General features: G+C 45.0%; 1 protein-coding gene across 3 annotated transcripts in view; it reads right to left on the bottom strand.

The window, feature by feature from the left end:
- Positions 1-14,035, bottom strand: part of Tmem241 (transmembrane protein 241) — a 148,117-nt gene extending 134,082 nt beyond the window's left edge. For all 3 annotated transcript variants that reach the window (XM_041659602.1, XM_041659603.1, XM_041659604.1), the window contains exons 1-3: positions 13,904-14,035; positions 10,506-10,552; positions 4,011-4,088 (exon numbers count right to left, since the gene is read on the bottom strand). In XM_041659602.1, coding sequence (XP_041515536.1) covers positions 4,011-4,088; positions 10,506-10,552; positions 13,904-13,975 — 197 coding nt within the window. In that variant the 5' untranslated portion in view covers positions 13,976-14,035. The remainder of the gene's footprint in view (positions 1-4,010; positions 4,089-10,505; positions 10,553-13,903) is intronic.
- Positions 14,036-25,080: the final 11,045 nt, after the last annotated feature.

The raw sequence follows: 25,080 nt of genomic DNA, 5'->3' as shown, positions 1-25,080 counted from the left end.
TTCTCAATTGTCACACTAGGCTTACAAGGATCAGAAGCAACAACACAAACCCACAGCAGGCCATGCGCCAGAAGTGCAGGACTGAACCCGCAAGCAGAGCACTGATGAGAAGGATGAGGGTGTTTAAGTCGCGCAGGCAGCTGGCTTGGCTGCAGCAGCCCAGGGCTTTGGAATGTAAGGTCAGTAAAGTCCCAGACCTCTGTACTCAAGTCCCTCTTAAAATAAACAAAGGAAACTCCTGCTGAGTTACAGACTCCAAGAAATGAATCTGCACTGATCACTGTGGATGTCGGGGGAAGAAAACAACCCTAAGGAATGTCTTATGTGCCGATCCCTACTCCGAAATACAAAAACACAACTTCAACCGGATACAGAAGAGACTCCTGGGAGACGGAGCAGGGAGGCTCAGGGAGATGCTCCAAACATCCAGCCCAGGCACTGACCCGCCATCTCACTTGGGGCTAACAGGAAAGAGCAAGTTGTGCTCATGAGACAGTGGCTGCCCCTCAGCCAAAAGGGGTGCAGGCATTTTCCTGAGAACTTCAGACACCTTCAGAGGTGTAACTGGCCTGGCAGGGATGAAGACATTCAAGGGACACCTGTGTCCCTGACTTTATCAGACTGTTCAAACGACAAATTCCTTCAGGAAATTGGAATTAGCTAGAACTCTCAAGCTGGAGAAACAGAATGCCTAGGCCAGCCAGAGGAGAAACTTTTTCTACCAGAGAAAAATGTACAACCTGCCAGACGAACAACAGAAGATAGAACAACCGATCAAAGAAATGTACAACCTGCCAGACGACCTACAGAAGATAGAACGAGAAGTCAAAAGTGGGCACGGCCACCCATTGCCAGGACTGCTATCTTAGCTATTTTAATTGGTTTACTGAGGGCAGATGCTGAACATGTGTTACTGGAGCACAGGCTGTGGCTCTAATCCGTAACAGCTGGCTCTGGGGATTCTTGGCTGCTCTGAGCAGTGAGAAAATGCCATCCTCCACCATGCTGTAGGCCTAGTGTGGTATGCACCTATTGTCGGTAAACCAAGACCCAACCACACTCCAGAGACAGATGCTCCCTGAGCCTGCAGCAGCTCAGCACCAGAAGCCGTGCTGTCACCACCCAGCAAATGTGACACACTGCTACCAGAGTCCGGTATCCTTTATAAAGCCTGCACCTGCACAGCTTCTCTTCCTTTTCCACCCTCTCTCAGGCGGCCTTTCATGTTTCCCCACATACCCTGCCCCAGTAAATCTCTTTTATGAGGTCTATTATGCGGCGTGATATTTGCGACATTCCTTGGCCCTCCAAGCACCCAGGAGGCAGAGGCAGTGGATCCCTGTGAGTTCAAAGCCAGCCTGGTCTACACAGCAAATTCCAAGCTACCCAGGGCTACACAGCATGTTCCAGGCCGACCCTGTCTCAAAACCAAAAAAAAAAACAACAACAACAACAACACTGCAATTATAATCCAGGCCATGCCCAAAAGGGAAGACCTGGGAAGTACACTCCCAACGTCCAAATGTCACATATACTAACATTTTGACAATAATGGGATCCTGTTGCACATACCATCTCATAATCTACTTAATTTCACAATTTCCCATGGCAAAAAGCCAAACCCAATTTACTGATAATTGAATTAATGACCATTAACGTGCACTAATAATAACTGAATAATACCAATGGCTAGTGAGTGGCGCATGCCTTTAATCCCAGCACTGGAGAGGCAGAGGCAGGAGGATCTCTGGGAGTGTGAGGTCACTCCGGTCTATGGAGGGCCTATGGTTGGATATTTAAGGTTTTTTTACTCTCCCAATGCTGTGTGAGTATTCTTGAATATATTATTTCCTCACGTGTGTGATTTTTTAATAGTGTTCAGGATAAACTCCCAGAAGCGCTATTGAAAGATGCAGGCCCTGAAGTTTAACTTGTAGAGGGCTACTCTGAACATCAGGAACAGAGGCGCTGCCTGCCCCCACTTTTAATCCATCATCTGGAGGCTTTGGCTTGTATGTCTGTTAATTCTCTCATTTCCTTACCCACATAGGAAACAAAGCAGATTTATAGTCTGTGGTGACCCTGGCAGGGTCTCAGGTCCCTTTGGCATCTGGGCCTCTCAGGAATTGCTGAGCCCATGAGTATGTTCATGCGCACATTTACATGCGTGTGTATGTGTGTGCATGAGGGTAGCTATGGGAAGCAGCTCCTGGCTCTGCCACGCCCCATCACTGACATGTGAATCCTAGGTCTGTTTTCCATCTGCATGCCACCTGCCACCACCAAGAACTGTGTGAAGTCATGGAATGTGTTGGCATACATCATAAAACTGTTGTCACTGAGATGAAGCTAATTAAATTAAATCACTGTTTTTCAAATAGAGCATGCCTTATTGAGAGAACATCTGCTCCCTGCAAACACTGCAATGTTTTGTTATGGGTGCCTGGAGGGCTCCTCAAATGGAATTCTCAAAAATCCTGTATTCTGCTGACATCTAGTGGACCTAAAAATAGCCTCCAGGCATGAAAATAAGAAGAAGGTTCATAAGTGGACCACTGGCATGGCCTAGAATAGTAACCGCCTGCCACTGTAAAGTCAATACTTGTCTTACAAGCAAAAGGATCGCACATATTTTTTTCTATTCTGTGTGTATGTATGTGTACATGTTTGCATGTGTGTACATGTGTGCATGTGAAGGCCAAAGGTCAGCCTCTGACGTCTTCCTCAGCCGTTCTGCACCTTGCTGTCTCCTGAGGCAGGGCCTCTCACTGAAGCTGGATGTCACAGACTCTGCAAGGCTGGCTGACCAATGAGTCCCACCCTGCCCCTGCCAGTGTTGGGGTTACAGTGAGTCCCACCATGCCCCTGCCAGTGTTGGGGTTACAGTGAGTCCCATCCTGCCCTTTCCAGTGTTGGGGTTACAGTGAGTCCCACCCTGCCCCTGCCAGTGTTGGGGTTACAGTGAGTTCCACCCACTCCTGCCAGTGTTGGGGTTACAGTGAGTTCCACCCTGTGTCTGCCAGTGTTGGGGTTACAGGCATGCACTTCATTATTTTTTAGTTCACTACTTAGGGCAAAAATAAGATTTAATAAGCCACTCTTCTAGACTAGATCAGTATCTTATGCACAACACAAATTATAAAATAATAAAGTGAGAGATAATGGATAAAAAGAGGCCATTTATCTAAGAGAGCAAAGAGAGGTACATGGGAGAGTTTGGAGGGAAGAAAGCAAGGAGGGAAATGATGTAATTAAATTATAATCTCAAAAAAATTAAAAAATTTTTAAATAAAAATAATTTAAAAAATTGAAAGGCCATGAGTTGTTTTCCATGCACTCTGTTTCCTGCTTGTAAACCGAGATGTGAGCTCTAAGCTCTTCCTCCACCAAGCCTCTGCACAGACATCATGGATTCTAACCTTCCAGAATGGTAAACCCCAAATAAACCCTTCCTGCTGTAGCTGCTTTGGTCCTGGTGTTACCACAGCAACAGAAAGTGATGAACACATTGGTATTGTTCTTAACTGTTTTGTAAGTAGAAAATAATAATAAAAACTCCCACTAGGCAGTGAGTGGCACAAGTCTTTAATCCCAGCACTCAGGAGGCAGAAACAGGTGGATCTCAGTGAGTTCAAGGCCAGCCTAGTCTATAGGGTGAGTTCCAGGACAGGCTCCAAAGCTACAGAGAAACCTTGCCTCAAAAAAACCAACCAAACAAACAAAAAATTTCCCAAAAGATATTTAAAGCTCTTCAGTAAGCTCTCTGTAGTGATCTTTAGCCCTAAGACAAAGGCGAATTAATATGGTATTGTGGCTGCATCTGATAATTTAATCTCATATTACTGACACTGTTCAAGATTTATCTTACTATAAAATCACTGAATCTCAAGGTTGGAAAGGAACTAAGAGACCAAACAACTCAAGCATGCATTCAAGTCTCCTGGTGGTAAAATAGATATGTAAAGCAAGTGTACATGAGTCATGAGCCAGTCACAAAGAGGCTATGATACCTTAAACTGCTGTTGAGCTCCACACAACCCAGTTTCCACGACATATGAAGCAAAAGTCCACCGATGAGTGTCTGCCACCTGGAACGGATGAATGTCCAGACGAGTTACTCTAGGCCTACAGAGCACAGTGCCATCCGGCCAGGACAGACCTGCTGATGGCCGCTAATACGTATCTGCAACCCTTCTACACCTCGCTTTCCCCGTTTTCCCAGCTCTTCTCTAATTCTGTAGACAATGTCCCATCTCTACTCCTTTGAATCCAGCTCTCCAATACGTGCTGATATTCTTATTTGCCTCTTCTCCTTCTAGACATTTCCTGAACCTCATTCATAGCCATAGATATGGATGACTTCCAGATCCCTGTTCTCGTCTAGATACTTGCACCCTGAAATTCCATAGCCTCACAATCATGTCACGTGCAAAATGCTGCCTTAGACATTTCCTGAGCCTGGTCATCATGCTACTGCCCTCAGTCAGCCAGCTGGGGTAGCACCTCAACCTTCTCCCTAGCCCTTCCTCTGGCTTCACTGCCCTCATCTACTTGGCAAAATCGTCATAATTTTATTTTTCCCCATAACAGTGTTCACATCCTAAGCCACCTCCCTAGTTTTTGTTGTAATTTAGTTTTTCCTATGGTGCATCTGGTCCTTGGTGGTATGGGACAATTCTGTATTCTGTCAATTACATTTTAAATAAACGCTGATTGGTCAGTAGCCAGGCAGGAAGTATAGGTGGGACAACCAGACAGGAAGTAGAGGCGGAAAAAGGAGAACAGTAGTATTCTGGGAAGAAGGAAGCTCTTTCTGCAGTCCTGCCCAGACCACGGAAGAAGCAGGATGTGACCTGCCCTGCTGTAAAAGGTACTGAGCCATGTGGCTAACTTAGATAAGAACAGTGGGTTAATATACATTACAAGAGTTAATAAGAAGCCTGAGCTAATGGGCCAATTAGTTTATAATTAATATAGACCTCTGTGTAATTTTCTCTGGGGGCTTACCGGCTATGGGAACTGGGTAGGACATAAACCCCAACAAGCCGGTCCTCATGTGACACCTTAGCGTCCTATAAAGACCCCCCAGGGTTGTCCCCACATCCATTCTCTACCTTGTAGCAGTTTTTTCTAAGCAGCTAATTAAACCATGTCACTGACTTGATTTAAAAATGGTTGATCCTTCCTCAGCCCTTAGCCTCTTCACAGCCCCATACACCTGGGGTCATGAAGTTCACTAGAGGAACAGTGCTCTTAGCAATATAGTCAGGGGCAGCATGTGTTAGAACATTGCCCTCTCCCAGTGTGCAAAGCACATCAAAATGCCAAATGAACCGGGCATGGTGGAACATAACTGTAACCCCAGCACTTGGGAGGCTGTGAGGGAGAGATGGTTCTGTGGTTAAGAGTGTTCTCTTCTCTCCCAGAGGGCCCACTTCAGATCCCAGCACCAAGCTGGGGCTCATAGCTGCCAGTTCCAGGAGACCCAATGGCCTCCTCAGTCACTACACACACACACACACACACACACACACACACACACACACTTATAAAACTAAACCTTTAAAAAGGGAGGGGGTTGTGAGTTCACCGGCATCTCCTGGAGATGATAGGCAATAATTACAAGTATTCTCTTCAGTGGTGTTTCTTATCCTTATTCTAGGGCTCTAAGTAGTATTCAACTTCTAGAGCTACCCAAATGCAGCAAGTCCCCATGTCCCCTTTAAATATTGCACCCATAAAGGAGCCCCTGTTTGCGAAGCCACCCATGCATCTCGAAGACTCATGGTGGGTCCAGGACTCCCTCAGCCTCGTGCAGCTCACGTCCTCCTGACAGGTCTTAGTACTGCCCTTCTACTTTCCACTGATTGTAATCTGAACATTCTAATTTACCATGATCATGGCCATGTCACATCCATGTCCAGGGGTCATATATGACGGCACTCTGACCTCTTAGGTCACACTCAGTGTTCAGCTTAGTCACCTCTATACTCTAGATGACTCATATATTTTATGACTGTATTTTAGTCCCAAATGACCTGAGACACCTCACCTCCGAAATGACTGTATCTTACCTATGTGTTATGATACTAACTGAGAACCCTTGGTCTCCAGGACAGAGTCTCTTATACGTGACTCCCAGCCCTCGTGATTTGGGCCAGTCCCCTCCCCACAGGAGATGCTCTCACTCTGCCTTGGGGATTCCTAAGGCACACAGCCTGCAACCTTGAAATATGCCAGGCTATTTCCTTCTTTATAGAATTTGTGGGTACTATCCCATTACCCATAGTAGCCCCCTTTTCCTCATGCGTTAGGAGGCAACTGGTCAGTAGTAAGAACTATTGCTTCGCTGCCAGCCAAGAATGGAGCAACTAGCTCATGCCATGAACCAGCCTGCTCTAAGAGTGGAGGTCTGAACCTGGTCGATTCACCCCAGAGACATGTAGTAGTGTTTGGAGACTTTTTTAAGACAAGGTTTCTCTGTGTAGCCCCGGTTGTTCTTGAACTCATTCTGTAGACCCAGCTGGCCTCTAACTCACAGAGCTCTGCCTGCTGAGTTCTGGGATTAAATGCACTCACTCATCACTACCCCTCGGCTTATATTTACATTTATGTTTATATTTAATATTTATTATTTTATATGCTTGTGTAGTATGTCTGCAGTCCCTTTGGAGGTAAGGCATGGATGTAGGATCCTCTGGAACTGGAGTTACAGATAGTTATGAGCTACCATGTAGGTGCCAGGAACTGAACCCTGGTTTTTCACAAGAGCAATGAGTGCAGTGGTGACACACGCCTTTAATCCCAGCACTCAGAAGGCAGAGGCAGGGGGATCTCTGAGTTTGAGGTCTGCCTGATCCATACAGTGAGTTCTAGGTCAGGGCTACACAGATAAATCCTGTCTCGAACAACAACAACAACAATGTGGTAAGATGGCCGAGCAGGTGACAGTACTCCCCACATGGTGGAAGGAGAGAGCTGACTCCTGGAAGTTGTCCTCTGACCTCCACCCCTCAACTCTGGCACATGTACACACAAAAATAAATAGGTACAAATAAAAGTAAAATATAAAAAGAGCAATGAGCAAGCACTCTCAACCACAAAGTCATTTCTCCATCTCCCAAACATATTTTAAAAAGAAGCACAAAGGATGAGGTCTATGCACATTTAAATGGCATAATGCTTTAAAAAAATCAGCCCTAGGGTTTCCCGTAAAGAATTCACAAAAGCTACCCAAAAGGGCCCATAGAAGACGAACTATATATTGTTTTAAGGATCCAAAGGCAAAAGGGAGGATTAAGCGATAAATGGGCATATTAAAAGCTGGTTAACTATTGAGGGAGGTACGATTTTCTCAGAGTGACCATATGCTTAAGTAAACTGACAATAGCTAGAAGCTTTATCAAACTTCTAGGAATAGCTAGCTACATGGTATCTCCATGAATTAAAATAATCATAAATGGAAATGTGATATAAGTGATCACAAAAGAAACATGTTTATCAATAAAATAAAGGATTTAAGTAGTAAAATTATAAATAAAAGGTAAAAAACAAATTGCAAAAAAAATTTACAATGAATATCATGATCAAGAGGTTGTACACTTTTATTTAATTTTTTATTTTATTTTTTGTGTGTGTGCGTGTGTGTGTGCGCACCCAAGGGGACCAGAAGAGGACATCAGATTCCCTGGACCTGAAGTTACAAGCAGTCTCAAGTTGGCCTGATATGGATGCTGGGAGCTGAATTCTGCTCCTTTCAAGCACTTTTGAAGTCAGCGTCTCCAGCCCTGGTGGTTATACCCTTAAAATGTAAAAAAAAAAAAACCCTAAAATCAGGCCTGGTGGCTCAGGCTGAGGCAAGATCACAAGTTCAAAGCCTGCCTGGGCTACAGAATGAGTTTATGAGTTTAAAGCCAGCCTGAGTAACTAAGCAAAGCTTTAAGGGCTGGTGGTATCGATAGGTAGTAAAGAGCATCTCCTAGGCCCAATCACCTGTACCAAACACAAAATGCACCAAATTAATAAGAAAAATGCTACAACCTCAGTGAAACTAAGTGGGCAAAAGGCACAAATAGAAATTCACTGAAAACAAACACTAAGCACAAGAAAACTATCTGACTTCATGAATAAGTTAATTTGTGAACAAAAGTATGTTATTTGTGCATGCAATCTGGAGAAAGGAAAAAATAAGAGTCATACCGGTTGGATATGGTATTACAGAAACGTACATAAGCATGCAAGGTTAGAAGGTAAACTGGGGCTGGAGAGATGACTCAGTGGTTAGGAACACTGGCTCAGTTCCCAGAACCCACAACAGGCTATAATCCTAGCTCCAGGAGTTCTGATGCCCTCTTCTGAACTCTGGGGACAGCAAGAACATGGTATACATACATACATATAGGCAAAACATTCATGCACATGAAACAAATCTTCAAAAAAAGAAATTTATAAAATATTTTTAAAAACGATTTGTTATCAGGCATGGTGGCCCATGCCTTTAATTCCAGCACTTAAGAGGTAGTGGCAGACAGGCAAACTCAGTAAGTTTGAGGCTAACATGTTCTACATAGCGAGTTCCAGGACAGCTAGCCAGAACTATGTAGAGAGACCCTGTCTCAAAAAAATAAATAAGAGAAAAGAATGGGGGAGGGAGGGAGGGAGAAGAAAGCTAAAGAAGTTTGTAGGACCCAGGCATGAGAAGCTTAACAGGAGCAGAGCACCCAGAGGAAGTTCTTAACTCCCAACCATCATCACCTGTCGGTGTAGGACCCAGCCGTGATGAGCTTAAAGGAGGCCTGGATCTCAGTAGTTTACCCTGAGGCAATACCTGGTTGTAGGAAGGACCACAAACTGAGATTACCCAGACACCAGGCCATCCAAAGGAAATTCCTAATGTTCAAAGGAAATTCCTAATGTTCCAACCATTGTAGATAGGATCACCTGCCAGCACACATCCCTCAGGACACCCCTAGACAATCAGGTGTCCTGAACCTTGGAAATCCCTCACCCCCACCTTTACTACTATAAAAACCCAACTACAACTGAGCTCAGGGCTCTCCGATTGATTTATTCCAATATGTTGGACACAGGATACCCCGAGTTTGCAAACTTGTTTAGAATAAAGGCTCTTTGCTTTTACATATGAGACTCAGTCTCCTTGTTGGTTTTGGGGGAACTTTGCGAACCTGGGCATAACAGTTCTTATACCAAATTTCTTAAGTGGGAATATCCAGAAAGTCATTCCAAGTTTTACAGGATCACATACAAAAATGTCTGAGGCTTTCAGGCTTCCTGGGGAGGGACATGAGTCAGTGTCTGCTGAAGAGAAAAATCCAACAGGTCATTTTATCTGGTGTGAATCCTGGCCTAACGGCACTGCTTTCAGGCTTCCTGGGGAAGGACATGAGTCAGTGTCTGCTGAAGAGAAAAATCCAACAGGTCCAGTCTATCTGGTGTGGATCCTGGCCTAACGGCACCGAGACTTCAATGACCGCTATCTGAGTTGCTCTTCAGAAGGACTCGGGGGCCTTTGCACAGACACACCCAGCAAACCAGGAAGGTCCCAGATGGCTGACAAGCGCTCAGGTAATGGTTCCTTCAAAAACGTGGTTTTGATAGGCAGAACCTAGCTTGCTAAATTAGGTGTCTCTTGTGTAACAATAAAGAGGCTTTTACAAAGCCACAAGGCAGTTAGTCATCAGAAGCTATTTCCCTGCTTCTGCTGCTGTTGCTAGGCCATTAAGTAAGCTGGGGTGACCTTAGTAACACAGAACACCAAAAGCCTGCTAACAAAATGGGTAAACTATAGTGTCTCTAGCTGCTGCTGAACCTATGTGTTCAGTTGGAGCCTCCAGGCTGCCCCTGTAAGCTCAGGAAAGCCCGGGTCCTCCTGCTCAGAGAGGTCCACATTTGCTGCCCCTGTAAGCTCAGGAAAGCCCGGGTCCTTCTGCTCAGAGAGGTCCACATTTGCATCAGCTGCTCATGTTTTTGATTTTACCATACGTGGGCACAGACCCAGCTTGTGGAGAAACATCAACACCCCTCACCTACAATCTAGAAAACTTCCCTGGCCTGGTTCTCTGGGGTCAGTGAACTGCCCTGGAGTTGCTTTGCTCACTTCAGCTGCTGTTATACTTCTTCAATTTGGCTTGATCTGGCCTGGGGAGGGAGGAGGGAGAAAACCTAGTAAGTATACTTCCTAAAACTGTTTTAAAGAACTCTCTAAGACATTGTTGGACATTTCCTACAAATGCATATGCAGGTAGTTGAAGATATTTGCCCTGGGAGCTGGAGAGATGAGTGGTTAAGAACACTTGCTGCTCTTGCAGAGATCTAGAATTTGATTCCCAACACCCATGACAGATGGCTCACAACTACCCGGAACTCCAACTACAATGCCTTCTTCTGGCCTCCAAAGGTTCTTCATTCATGTGTCATATACACACAAATACACACAAACATACAGATTTTAAAAAACAAAATCTGGGGGGGGGGAAGATACTCACCCTTGGAATAATGTAGGATAGGTGAATTTCAGGACCGACAGGACATACTGAAAACAAACACAAGACTGATGAACATTTTGAATGACAGAGAATTAATAGTGCATATAATAATAATCCTATTGAAGAAATCTGAGTATTCTATATAAAGGCCTTCATTCCCCCCAAGTCTGAATGGGCAAAAGAATGGCCCTCTAAGTTATACTGAAGGGAACAGCTGGGGTAAGATTATATTTTTGTTTTGTTACTGTTTGCTTGTTTGTTCTTAAAACAGGATCTTATCTGTAACCCACCCTGGCCTAGAACGTGCCATGTAGCCCACGCTGACCTAGAACGTGCCATGTAGCCCACCCTGACCTAGAACGTGCCATGTAGCCCACCCTGACCTAGAACGTGCCGTGTAGCCCGCCCTGACCTAGAACGTGCCGTGTAGCCCGCCCTGACCTAGAACGTGCCGTGTAGCCCACCCTGACCTAGAACGTGCCATGTAACCCAGGATCCAAGTAATCCTTTGGCCCTGGCTTGCTAAGTACTGGAATTACAGGTATACCCTGATTCTTTTTTAATTCTTTGTTGTGTATAATTTATTGATATAATATACATATGTGTACATGTTCATATGTGTGATTGTGGCTTAGCACATGTGTGGAGGTCAGAGGACAACCTTAGATGTTATTCTGCCTTCCACCTTGCTTGAGATAGGTCTTTTGCTATTCACCATTGCATATGCCGGGCTAACTGACCCATGAGTTGCTTCCTATCTTGCTACAGGAGTGTAGACACACACTGTCACATCAGGCTTCCCTTGTGTCTGCCTCCTATCTTGTTTTAGGGGTACAGACACACGCTATTACATCAGGCTTCTAGTGGGCTCTAGGGATCTGAACTCAGGTCCTCACACTAGCGAGGCAAGCACTTTTACCTCAGCACCTCTTCAGCGTTTCTATAAGTCTTTTAATCAGATTTATAGACCTTTATAATGGAGGGATTGTATTTTGTCTTTGGAGATATCTTTTTCTAGTATAAACACTTTATTTATTTATGGTCTAAAGCCATTAAATACTTTAGGAAAGGACTCTGTTAATTCTCCACACTATCTTAAAAAAAAAATTAAAATGATGCAGCCAAGCCAGGTGCAGTGACACACCCCTTCAAGCCCAGTGCTGAGGAGGCAGATGCAGGAGGAGCTCTGTGAAGTCAAGGCCAGCCGGATCTACAAAGCTAGCTCCAGGCCAGCTGAAGATACAGTGAGACCCTGTCTCAAAAGAAAGGAGAGAAGAAAAGGAAAAGGAAAGTAGGGAAGGAGAGTGAAGAGGGGGAAAAGAGGGAGGGATTAAATAGTAAGAACCAATGGTATTGAGGATGTTCACAGAAGTATCTTCCCTGGCCTATCCAAAACTCTCCCTGAATAAGTTCCTACATGTTCCGATTACAGATCACTTCCTGTGCTGCGTTCACTTACATCATTCAGTGTGCCCCATCCTATTTTTCCCTGATGCTTCTATTCTGAACTACAGAAAGGATGAAGAGAGGCCTGGGCATGGCCTGAACACCTACAACAACCTTAATTACAATACCAGTATTTTCTCAATGTGTTGTATGCTTAGCTTTAGTTCACAAACTGAGGGAGATTTAAGATGCTGACACTCCGGTGGGGTGTAGGTCAGTGGCTGAGCTTTAATTCACAAACTGAGGGAGATCTAAGATGCTGACGCTCTGGTGGGGTGTAGGTCAGTGGCTGAGCATATATCTAACATGTGAAGCCCTGGGTTCTGTCCCTAGTATAACAAAATAAAACAAAGTACTGAAGCTCTCGTCTCTTTTTTTTTTTAAAGAGGCAAAAGCCTCTGAGTTTGAGGTCCAAGACAGCCAATCTCGAAAAACAAGAAAGGAAGGAAAGAGGAAGGAAGGAGGGAGGGAGGAGGGAGGGAGAGAGGGAGGGAGGGAGGGAGGGAGGAAGGAAGGAAGGAAGGAAAAGGAAAGAAAGAAGTCTATTGGTTGGTAAATGGCTCAGAGGTTAATAATGCTTACAGATCTTGAAAAAGACCCCTCTTAGATCCCAGCATCCATATTGGTTGGCTCACAACTACCTTTAACTCCATCTCTAAGAGCGCCAATGCCTCTGACCTCCTCAGGCATCTATCCTCACAGACACATACACACACACACACACACACACACACACACGCGCAATTAAAAATAAAAAAATAAATATTTTTAAAAAGAAGTCTCTGACAAATTGAACTTTAGCTCTAAAACGTCTCTGAGCTAGGTAATCCCCGCACTCAGGAGGCAGAAGGAAGATTCCAAGCCAGCCTTGATCACACAGCAAGGCCCTGTCTTATTGGGGAAGAGGGTAGGGCTGGTGAGATGGCACTAACCACCAAATCTAATGAATGACCTGAGTACACTCTGAACTGACTTCTGCAAGATGCCCTCTGACCTCTACCGGTGTCCCATGGTAGGTACACCCTAACACATACAAACATTAAATAAATAGACAAAGGCTGGAGAGACGGCTTGGCAGTTAAGAACTACCTACTGGCTACTCTTCCAGAGGATCTAAACACATGACGGCTCTCACAACCATCTGTAACTCCAGTTCCAGAATATCATATGCAGTCTAGGCTCTGCACACTGCAACACACGCTGCACAGACATACATGCAAGCGAAACAGCCATAGGCATAAAATAAAAATAAATCTTTTTTAAAATTAAAATAATAATAAATAATAGCTGGGTGTGGCGGTCCCACTATAAATCCCACAGAACGTGGGCGGTAGAGGCAGGAGCATCCACTAAACTCAAGGCAACTTCCCACTCTTATCAAAATAGGAGTTTCTGCCTCTCAAAATTTTAAACCCTTGGATATAGCGGAAATACTTGAAAAGGAGATAAAGACTAAATGAGTCAATCTGTGGAGTAAGGGCTGATAATCTTTTACACTGCTTCTGGAACTTTGGGTCCTGGGGCAGAAGGCTCTTGGGGGCGGGGCAGAATGTTTCTACCTTCAGTTTTTCTTTCCCTGAGGGAAGAGCAGAATCTGTTAGCTTTCTGATTGTTTGCGTATGTATGTAATTATTAACTTGAGACAGGGGTTCAAGTAACCCAAACTGGCCTCAAACTGAGGATGACCTTGAAGCCCGCATCCTCCTGCTTACACCTTCCAAGAGCTGAGAGTGTAGGTGAGTGTTGGGGATGGAGCCCGAGGCTTTGCGCACGCACGGCCACATCCTCCTCTTGAAGACAGTCCTCCAAGTCGGAAACGAAGTTCCGGGGAGGCGGACTCAGAGTCGGTTTCCTCGAGGTCCCCATCCGGACCAGACAGCCCGGGGCAGCTTCTGTGACGTGGACCGCACGGCTCGCAGCCCACGCGCAGTCGCGGCCGCCCGCACGCTCACCTTGTTCGTGAGGTGAGAAGCCAGGTAGCAGGTGCAAAAGGTGACGCCGAGCAGGGAGCGCCTCCCGATCATCTGTCAACTCGCTCGGCTCCCCAGGACAGGCTGCGCCCACCGGCCGGACCCCACCCAGCCGCCACGGTCTCGGCCGCCCTGCCACGAGGCTCCGCTCCGCCAATCAGCGAGCAGCTCGCCCGGGCGCCGCCTCCTTAAAGGGGCCTCTCCTGCTAGGACACCTCAGCTTCGCCTCCGGCCCCGGGTCCTCTGAAAGGCGAGACCTTTCTAGCTGCCGGTGGTAGAAAATGGTGGAAAAGAAAGTAAGCACGTTACCACCAAAGACGTCACAGCATTTCTTATGGTTTGAAGAAAAATAGCCATAGCTATTACTGAATGACTGGATGAAAATGCTCGAAGCTTTACCGAATTTTTCCGATTTTCTACGTTGCTTCCGTTTAATTTTGGCAAAAACACAAACAAATTAGCCACGGTTGAAGTTAATTTTAAAGTAACTAGAGAGATGGTTCAATGGAGTGGATATTGCTCTTGAAGAGGACTGCAGTTCGGTTCCCAGCATCCACCTCAGAGGATCCTGCTGGACTCAACAAGTGCACAAGAACAAAAGTACATTCTGAAGTACAACATGCACATAACAGAAAATAAAGTAAATCCAGAAATACTCTTAACAGAAGCTTGAAAACGGAACTTATCAGTAGGTAGTGCCCTAGACCTGTAATCCCAGCAGGTGGGGGAAGGACGCAAGTAAATTCAAAGGTCACCTGGACTGCAAAGGGGATCCAAAGCCATTTGGGGCTGTGTGGCTTTGAGCCACAGACAGGAAGGGAGATCGTCTTTTTCAAAGCAAAATTTTAAACATAGCCTGGGTCGCCAGGACAGGAAATTAACGCTGGTGTGGGCGGATAGTAGGAAATGAACAAGAAGACGTTGGTGATTTGCGTGGTTAATAAAAGGTGCAGGTGGACCAGAGAGGTGGTTCAGCAGGTGAAGGCGCCTGCTGCCAAGACAGACTACTTCAATTCCAGAAAAAAATCAGAAGAAAAGAACGGATATGAAAGTGTGAAGGGGCATCACCGGAGTCCAGGGGAGTGTGAAAAATAGGGGTGGATATCATTAAAATGCATTGCATGCACATGAAAATTTCAAAAAAAAAATAAATTAAAATAGACTTTAAGCTTTGGGTTTGTTTGTTTGTTTTTTTTTTAATTTTCGAGACAGGGTTTCTCTGTACTTTGTTCCTATTGTGTTAGGTTCAATCTTTTTGATGGCTAGTGTTAACTTGACAGTAACTGAAGTAGGAAGAGCCACCTCAAGCGGAGGCACCACTTTCTCACTGGGTGGTGGAGAAAGGGAGCTGAGGGGGCGTGTCCATTCATTGCTCTCTGTTTCTGCCTGTGCTGTGATTGACAGCTGCTCACGCTCCTGCTGCCTTGCCTTCTCCACCAGGGCTATACCCCAGACCATGAGCCAGAATGAAACTTCCTCCTGTCAGTTGCTTATGTCATGGAGTCTTTTTATGCTCACAGGAAAGAAAAGACTCAGACATTAGTTTGGCAATTTCCCTAAAGATACAAGAGAGTTCAAATATGTGATTATTGATATTTTGTTACTTGATTTTACTTTAAAGTTCATATTTTTTCAATACCAGAATGTGGACCTGGCTTGTGACCAAACGCAAAACTGCTGGCTAAATATTTATCAACAAATGTTATGAAAGATTATTGTTCGGTTGAAGAGATGGCTCTTCAGTTAAGAGCACTGGCTGCTCTTTCAGAGGTCCTGAGTTCAACTCCCAGCAACCACATGGTGGTTCACAGTCATCTATAGTGGGAATGGGATCTGATGCCCTTTTTCGGCAATAAAGTTGTATATGAATATAGAGCACTTGTACATAAAATAAATAAATCTGTTTGCGGGTTTTTTGTTGTTTTGTTTTTGTTTTTTAGTTTTTTGAAACAGGCTTTCTCTGTGAAACAGTCCTGGATGTTCCAAAACTCACTTTATAGACAATGCTGGCCTCGAACTCACATAGGTCTACCTGCTTCTGCCTCCCAAGTACTGAAATTAAAGGCGTGTGCCACCATCACCTGGCAAATAAATAAATCTCAAAAAAAATATTATTGTTGTTCCTAAACACATCCAGAAATTCCAATCAAGTGAAACAGAAGAAACCCAGAGCATATGACAGTTTAAAAAGTTTCTACCACAGGACATGGTGGCAAACACCTTTAATCCCAGGCAGAGGAAGACAGATCTCTGAGTTCAAGACCAGCCTGGTCTACGGAACAAGTTTCAGGACAGCCAGAGGTACACAGAAAAACCCTGTCTTGAAAAACCAAGAAGAAAAAGAAATGAATGTTTTGGGCTGGAGAGATGGCTCAGAGGTTAAGAGCATGCCTGCTCTTCCAAAGGTCCTGAGTTCAATTCCCAGCAACCACATGGTGGCTCACAACCATCTGTAATGAGGTCTGGTGCCCTCTTCTGGCCTGCAGACATACACACAGACAGAATATTGTATATATAATAAATAAATAAATATTAAAAAAAAGAAATGAATGTTTCTATCCTAAGTCACAGAACATGTAACTCATATTAGCTTAAATAACAGCAATGTGTTGGTTCATTTAGAGAGTACAAAGTCCTTGTGCTCACAGATAAGCACCAGGGATGTTAACCATGCAGAGCTGTCTCTAAAAAGGAAGAGATGTATAAACTGTTTCCTGCCCAGAAGGCTGGTGTCTTACTTAGGGTTTCTATTGCTGTGAAGAGACGCCATGACGCCGGCAACTTTTATAAAGAAAACATTTAATTGGGAGGATGGCTTACAGTTCAGAGGTTCAGTCAGTTATCATCACGGCAGGGAGCATGGCGGCGCACAGGCAGAGGTGGTGCTGGAGTTGTATCTCAGGGTCCTACATCTTGCAAGCAATCAGAAATTGACTGGGGCAGTAGGCAGTATCCTGAGCATAGGAAACCTCAAAGCCCATCCCAACAATGACACACCTCCTCTAACAAGGTCATACTCACTTCAACAAATCCTATATAGTGCCACTCAAAAAAAAAAAAAAAGAATAGATGTGGTTAATACCTGGTGACCTCTGCATTATCTGTACAGCCAGGCCACACCTGACCGCCCACAGACTTTTACAAACAGAACCTGAGGTAGTTAATAGCCTAGTGTACTTTGTGCTAGCTGTGTGATGGAAACCACACCAGGTTCTCTCCCAGACCCTCAAGATGACACATGTAGCCTATACAGCCTGACTATATGGAAGAGGTGACGTGTTCTCTGGGATTGTGATTTGTGGGCTGTTTTTCTTTGCTTTATGTTTTAAAACCACTTATGAGTGAGTACATGTGATAATTGTCTTTCTGTATCTGGGTTATCTCACTCAAAATGTGTTTTCTAGCTCCATCCATTTGCCTGCAAAATTCAAGATGTCATTTTGTGTGTGTGTGTGTGTGTGTTACTCCTTTGTGTAAATGTACCACATTTTCCTTATCCATTCTTCAGTTGAGAGGCATTTAGGTTGTTTCCAGGTTCTAGCTATGGCAAACAACACTGCTATGAACATAGTTGAGCACATGTCTGTAGTGATATGAGCCACGTGGCCACTTCCTGCTGCCCAGCTCCCGCATGGCTAGGTTTACCCGAAATAACAACACGCAAATTGTATTCTTTTAAACACTGGCTGGCCCATTAGTTCTAGCCTCTTATTGGCTAATTCTCACATCTTGCTTTAACCCATATTTAATAATCTGTGTTGCACTACGAGGTGCAGCTTACCAGGAAAGATCTTAACCTGCGTCTGTGTCAGGTGGGAGAATCATGGCGACTGACTTCACTGCCTTCTTCCCAGCATCCTGTTCTGTTTACTCTGCCTACCTAATTTTCTGTCCTATTAAAGGGCCAAGGCAGTTTCTTTATTTAACCAATGAAATCAACACAAAACAGAAGACTCTCCCATATCACATGTTCTTGTGGCACAATTGAGCATCCTTTGGGTATATACCCAAAAGTGGTATTACTGGGTCTTGAGGAAGGTTGTTTCCTAATTTTCTTAGACATCACCACAGACATCCAAAGGGGCTGTACCAGCTTGCAGTCCCACCAGCAATGCAGAAGTGTTCCCTTTACTCCACATCCTCTCCAGCATAAGTTGTCATCAGTGTTTTTTATCTTGGCCATTCTTACAGGTATAAGATGGAATCTCAAAGTTGTTTTGATTTGCATTTCTCTGATGACTAAGAATGTTGAACATTTCCTTAAGTGTCTTTCAGCTATTTTAGATTCTTCTATTGAGAGTTCTCTGTTTAGGTCTGTACTCCATTTTTTTTTATTGGATTATGTGTTCTTTTGATGACCAATTTTTTGAGTTCTTTGTATATTTTGGAGATCAGACCTCTGTCTGATGTGGAGTTAGTGAAGATCTTCTGCCATTCTGTAGGCTGTTGTTTTGTCTTGTTGATCATATCCTTTGCTTTACAGAAGCTTTTCAGTAGCTTTTCAGTTTCAGGAGGTTCCATTTATTGTTTCTCTCAGTGTCTCTGCTGCTAGGGTTATATTTAGGAAGTGGTCTCCTGTGCCAATGAGTTCAAGTGTACTTCCCACTTTCTCTTCTATAAGGTTCAGTGTGGCTGACTTTATGTTGAGGTCTTTGATCCATGTGGGTATGAATTTTGTGTGTGGTGATAGATATGGTCTATTTTCATTTTTCTACATGTTGATATCCAGTTATGCCAGCACCACTTGTTAAATATGCTTTCTTTTTTCCATTTAATATATTTTTTTGCTTCTTTATCAAAGATCAGGTGTTCGAAGATGTATGGATTGATATCTGAGTCTTCTATTTGGTTCCATTGGTCCTCCTGTTTGTTCTTATGCCAATATCAGGCTGTTTTCAGTACTGTAGCTCTGTAGTAGAGTTTGAAGTCAGGGATTGTGATGCCTCCAGACCTCCTCTCTATCTTAAGCTGAAACAAAATGGCAGCGGTTGCCCCTAACAAAGATGATGCCAAGGTCACGAGGTCTAAACACAGAGGAACCAAGGAATTTTCAACAGACAGAAATAACAAGAGACATAGAGGATGCATAGAACATACATTTAAACAGAATCATATCTGTGTGGCCACACCATTCACACATTATTTTATACAGGAAATATATAGGAAAATTCCTCCACGGCGGGTGCAGGCAGTGAGGGCTGAGACTGAAATAGTTGCCTCATGGACCCGACCAGTTTTGCCAGCTTCTGTGGGACCCGCAGCAGTAGTGGTGGCAGAGACAGGGCTCTGTGACCAGATAGGACAGGTAGACAGGCCTGGTCATTGTGGAAGGCAGCACAGAGAAGGGAAAAGAAGACAGGTATGAGTTGGCATGGCTGGATAGAAACTTTTCCATCTGCCTGTTTGCTGACAAAAATTAATCTCCCGTGTTGGGGGTCTACCATTAGACAGCCACTGTAGGTTGTTATTTAGGGGTACATAGGCCATTTTCCATAGCTGGGGAAGGGACGTGAGACAAGATCCAACAGCAAATTTATTTTAGGCATCCCTAAAATAATGTGAGGATCAAGCAGATTGGTTCGAACTAGGCCGAGCCCCGTCAGCACAGGGATTGGGGTCCAGGATCACTCCGAGTGGCCCAAAGGACAATAGGCCAAGACTAAGGACAACAGTCTGGTACAAAAAACTAGATCCCAGTCCTCGGCTGTGGGGAATTACCAGAGATGAACTTCAGCAAAAGCTGACTTGGAGGAGGGGACAGAGATGGAGTGGACAGGAAGTAGGAAAGTGGTCTGGGTCCAGGATCCCCATGGGCAGGAGGGAACATGGAGAGAGCCTGGTCAAGTCACACACCAATGTTGTAATTTATGGTGCAGTGTAGGTGACCCTGGAAGGTCCTACTGCGGGTAGGAGAGGCTGCAGTTGGGAAACCAACAGATATCCATGCAGAGAGAGCTTGGGTATAAAGTTAGTGGGGATTGGGAGGATATAAGGGTAAGGGAGTTATGGAGGGGAGAGAGAGAGCGAGCAAGAGAGAGACAGAGAGAGACACAGTGAGAGAGAGAGAGAGAGAGAGAGAGAGAGAGAGAGAGAAAGAGGAAAGAAGAGGGGGAAAGTAGAGGCAGTGTCTGCCTCTTCAGAAGAAGAAAGGACAGAAAGAGAGAGAGAAGAGAGGAGGCAGGAGATCAGCTTGTCTTGGCAGAAAGGGGGAGACTGGAGCGGGCAGAGCTTGTTTCTTAAAGGGACAGGGTGCCCAGGTGACAGGACAGGCCAGCATAATTAAAATTATAACAGTAGTTATGTGGCCCAGGGCAGTTTAGCCACACATATGGGGCCCAGGTCACACAGTTGCCATGACAGGCTTCATTAAAAACCAGCCAAGAAAGTAGACTTGAGTTTTAATTCACCTGCAGGCAGCACATAGTTCCAGAAAAAGCCACAAGCTGACACCACCCTGGGTCAGGCCAGCCTCTAAGGGCAAACATCTGACATTCCAAACACCCCAACTGTTAGATAAGATTAGATAAGAACACTAGATGTCCTTGAGACCAGCACACACTTATCCCCTTTTGCCAAAACACCCCTAGACAAATGCTAGTCAATCAGGGTTCTGAACCCCAAACATTCCCTCACCCCACATCCTCTACTGTGATAAAACCCTACCCTCCAGTCTGCACATTTGTACAGTTGGACACAGGGGGTCAAAGCATGAGCTTGAAAAAGGGGTTTGTTTTTGCATAAGAAGGGCCCAGACCCTCCCCCAGCACCCTTCCTCCTCCCCCAGCTTTGGCAGCCATGGCATGGCAGGCCTCAGGAAAGACCCAGCAAGATGTAGGTGTAATGGTCTGTCCTGTCCCTTTACATCCAGTCCACTCCCTCTCCCGTCCACTGCCGAGGTGGGCAGATCTTCCTTCTTATTCCATCTCCCAAAGAGGTAGCTTCTGCAGTGGCTGCTCTCCCCTAGTCCCCCCCACTTTGCTTCTCTCTCTCTGCTCTTCTTCCTTCTCCTCTTCCCCTCTTTCCTTTCCCCTCCATACCCCACTAAATAAATACTTTCTCTGCATGGTGTGCCTATCCATCTTGCTCTCTCACCCACCATGCAGCTCCCTGCCTGGGACCCTGCTGCCTTCATGGCCTTCCGTGGTCTCAGGACCCACTGTCCAGTGCTGCCCCTCGGGGACCTGCAGCATTTTACCTAAACTCAGAAGACTCTCCTGCCCCTTCTCCTGGGGTCAGAATCCGGAGCTGGGTATTTTTCCCAGAACAACCATGTGTCCCATCTGCCTGAACGCGGACCTCTACACACACCAGCAGCTTCAGTGGTGAGTTTTTCCCTTTCAGCCCCCAACCACAGCCTTCACGGCTATGGTTGAGCCCTTTGTTGCTTTCCATAGCTAAAAAACGTGACAGACGACCCGGGGTCAGTCCTCCCATGCTAGCACTGAACAGGCTGTGTGGTGCACTAGATTGGGGACCCAGAGCCACTCTGATTTTTCTTTCTCCTTTCTTTTTCTTTTCTTTTAGACTACTTGTAAGTGGTCCCCGCCATAAGAGACCACTAGGAGCAGCCTCTAGGCCTCTCCGGCTTCCGAGTGGCCTGGACCAAAGCCAGTCAGGCCTTGCCTTTTACAGGCCCTGCAGTGTTCGCTGCCATTTCATACCTCACCTGTAAAGAAGGATGCTCTTCTATAGGCCCAATGTTTTTTTTTTTTTTTTAGCGGGTTTTCATGTCTTCAGCTATGGTATAAACCCTCAAACTACACTCTGCCAGTGTTCCACTGGCTCTGTTTTTCCCTGCCATAGCTGCCAACAAGATTGGTCCAATCCACAAGGCAGCTGTTTTCAATTCCAGCCTTTGCTCCCCACCGTGGCTTGTGGCATGGCAACTCCACGACAGGACGGATCACACCTCTAGTCTCTCGTTATTTTGTTTAAAACCCCCACAGCTCAAAAATTGTGGCTTTTCTATACATGAGATCACTACCATTTTGACTGAGGGCAGGTGACTTCACCGCCATCTTAACTGAGAGCCAGGTCAGGTGACCAAGTTCTACCATCTTTACTGAGGTATTCCTTGCCTGGGTCCCTGGTGTTAACTCTGTTACATGGATGGCCTTACTGCCATCTTAACTGAGGTTAGGTGACTTCACCACCATCTTAACTGAAAGCCAGCCAGGTCAGGTGACCAAGTCCCACCATCTTTACTGAGGTATTCCCTGCCTGATTCCCCCATGTTGACTCTGTTACCTGTATGTTTTGTGCAGTGGCATGCCTTTGGTAGGGCCCACCAAGAGCATCCACTTCACCCAATTCCTGTTCACTGTGTGTGTGTGCACACTTGAAACTTTTTTTTTTAATATTTATTTATTTTGTATACAATATTCTGTCTGTGTGTATGACTGCAGGCCAGAAGAGGGCACCAGATCTCATTCCAGATGGTTGTGAGCCACCATGTGGTTGCTGGGAATTGAACTCAGGACGTTTGGAAGAGCAGGCAATGCTCTTAACCTCTGAGCCATCTCTCCAGCTCCCACACTTGAAACTTAAATGCACCTATGTTTAATGTTAAATGTTATAATTGTCTGTTCATTGCATCTCATTTCAGACAACAAAAACAATGTCTCATGTTTAAAATTAGTATGTACTTTTAAGTCTCTTACAAAAAATACTATATATGTAATCCAATCCTTATTTAAAATATATTAAGCTATTCTCTACTATTGTCAGTTCTGCCGTTAACCTTCTCTTGTAAGCAGTTTTTTCTTCTGTCTTTTACAAGTATGAATCTTACCTGTTAAGTTGAGAGCCAATACAGTCAAGCTCGGACCCAGCTCTCCAGACAGATTCTACAGTATAGTTATAACTCATCTATACCTGGTTAACAGCCCTCAACTGTTCAGAGATCTGGGGAATATGGCATTTAAATATTTACTTATTAAAAAAATTCATAGCGCCGGGCGGTGGTGGCGCATGCCTTTAATCCCAGCACTGGGGAGGCAGAGGCAGGCGGATCTCTGGGAGTTCAAGACCAGCCTGGTCTACAAGAGCTAGTTCCAGGACAGGAACCAAAAAGCTACAGAGAAACCCTGTCTCGAAAAATCCAAAAAAATAAAAATTAAAAAAATTAAAAAAAAATTAAAAAATTCATAGCAAAAGGAGACAGGTTGGCTCCTAGCAGCAGCACTCTATTTCCTCCAAAAAAGACAAAAGACAAATGGGCACAAAACAATGTCCATCCCCAATTTGCTTCAACTGTCAAATGCTGACCACTGGGGAAAACTGCCTTTCATCTAAACTGAAGATATCCAGATATGGACAGAATCACTGGAATCAACAGCCTAGCTGCTCAGGTCAAGGTAGGCTTGTCTTCCTACAGATTTTTTTAGCCCACAGGATCTTCTGGAGCCTGGCAGGCCTTGCACTAAACAGTAAAAGGCAGTAAGACCCTCAGTGACAATGGAGGACCCTAAGGTGCCAACCAAGTTTTTTTTTTTTTATCAATAACTCAAGTAAAATTTTATCCTTCTCAAAGATCTCTGATACAGTTCGACAGCTGAGAGGTTTTGTCAGTTTAAAAGGACAACCTCACCAAACAAATTTCATCAAAATACAAGTTATTAAGGTGTGTACCTGCAAGTTATAAAGGTTTGAGGACAAATATAAGTTATCAAAATTCTCTCTCACACCTTCAGTCTTAAAGATACTTTTTATTATGCAAAAAATATCTGTCACAGTCATTCTGATATAAATATGCTGCTGTTTAAAACTTATGTTTTCACAAACCCAAAAAAGTTCTTGTGAGTTCCAGGAAGCTGAATTTAAGGATCCACCTTAAACAGGTCAGATACACCCCTCTCAATTCCCTGGTCCTAAAAAAAAATTTTTTTCTAAACATAACTTTGTCCTGTTCTACCAATATCTTAAACAGGTGTAAGAGACACCAGACAGTCCCATATCACAATGGACAGGAACAAAGAGACCAGCTATGCCAATATATGACCAGCACCCAGCTTTCTCAGGTCCCCCCCCCCCCAAGATGATGCCCACAAATAAGCAGGAAGTTGTCTTGGGAATCCGTCACCCCAATTCCTTTAACCTGTTGTGCATAACCTCCCACCTTTTTATTATAAATGAAATGGGAATGTAATGGTCTGTCCTGTCCCTTTAAGAGACAAGCCATGCCCACTCCCTCCCTGTCCACCTCCTAGGCAGGCAGATTTTGCTCCACTTCAAGCCTGCAAGTCTCTTTCTATCTCTCTCCCAAAGAGGTAGCTCCTGCAGTGGCTTCTCTCCCCTACCCCACCTCCCACTCCCCACCTCCCCTCCTGCTTTGTTTCTCTTTCTCTCTCTGGTGCAGCTCCCTGCCTGGGATCTGGCTGCCTGCGTGGCCTGCTGTGGTCTCAGGACCAGCCACCCAGTGCTGCCACTCAGAGACCTGCGGCATTTTTTCTTAAACCATTACAGTAGGCCCCTCACTCAGCAAAATGTGCTGAGCCCCCAATCTTGTCCTAATTACTGGGAAGAAACTACCAGGCATCCTCCACGTAGTTAAGATGCAATCAGAAGTTAGCTGGGGGCTCTAGATGCGTTTACTGATAATGGCGGATGGAAGTAACTGCCCCCACCATGGCCCCTAGGTACAGCTGCAGCTGACCAGTCAGCTCAGGACAGGTTTCCCCAGCCTGGAGGTGCGCCAATCCTGAGGCTGTTACTGTGCAGCTAGCAGACCCCCAGATGCCTCCTTTGCTCTAACCCCAATATATATATATATATATATATATATATATATATATATATATATGACCTGCCCCAGTGCAACTTGGGGTCCCTCCTACTCCACCTGGATGGACACTGGAGCACCCAAGTTTGTTGTAGCCCACTCCAACAGAAAATCATCAGGGCCCTAAAGCTTAAGAAACGTTAGACTGAGAGAAATTGAGGCAAAAAGCACAGGACATATTTGGGGGGCTGCCAGCTTACCCTGGCCAGACTTGAGTTTATTTCAGAGTTTGCTTATATACAAAAGCAGAACAAAGCACAGCACAGTCAGTGTCTGACCACAGGACAATTCCTGGCCTGAGTGAGCAGCCTCAGATCTGACAAGTGCTTGCTGCTCAGAAGCATCCTCACTTTCTTTCCTGATGTTCCAGAGGTTTGGC

This window comes from Microtus oregoni, unplaced genomic scaffold, assembly GCF_018167655.1.
Source record: "Microtus oregoni isolate MIOR12 unplaced genomic scaffold, Mior012 000011F_ref0000422, whole genome shotgun sequence".
Classification (NCBI taxonomy): Eukaryota; Metazoa; Chordata; class Mammalia; order Rodentia; family Cricetidae; genus Microtus; species Microtus oregoni.
This window is presented reverse-complemented; position numbering and strand designations above follow the sequence as displayed.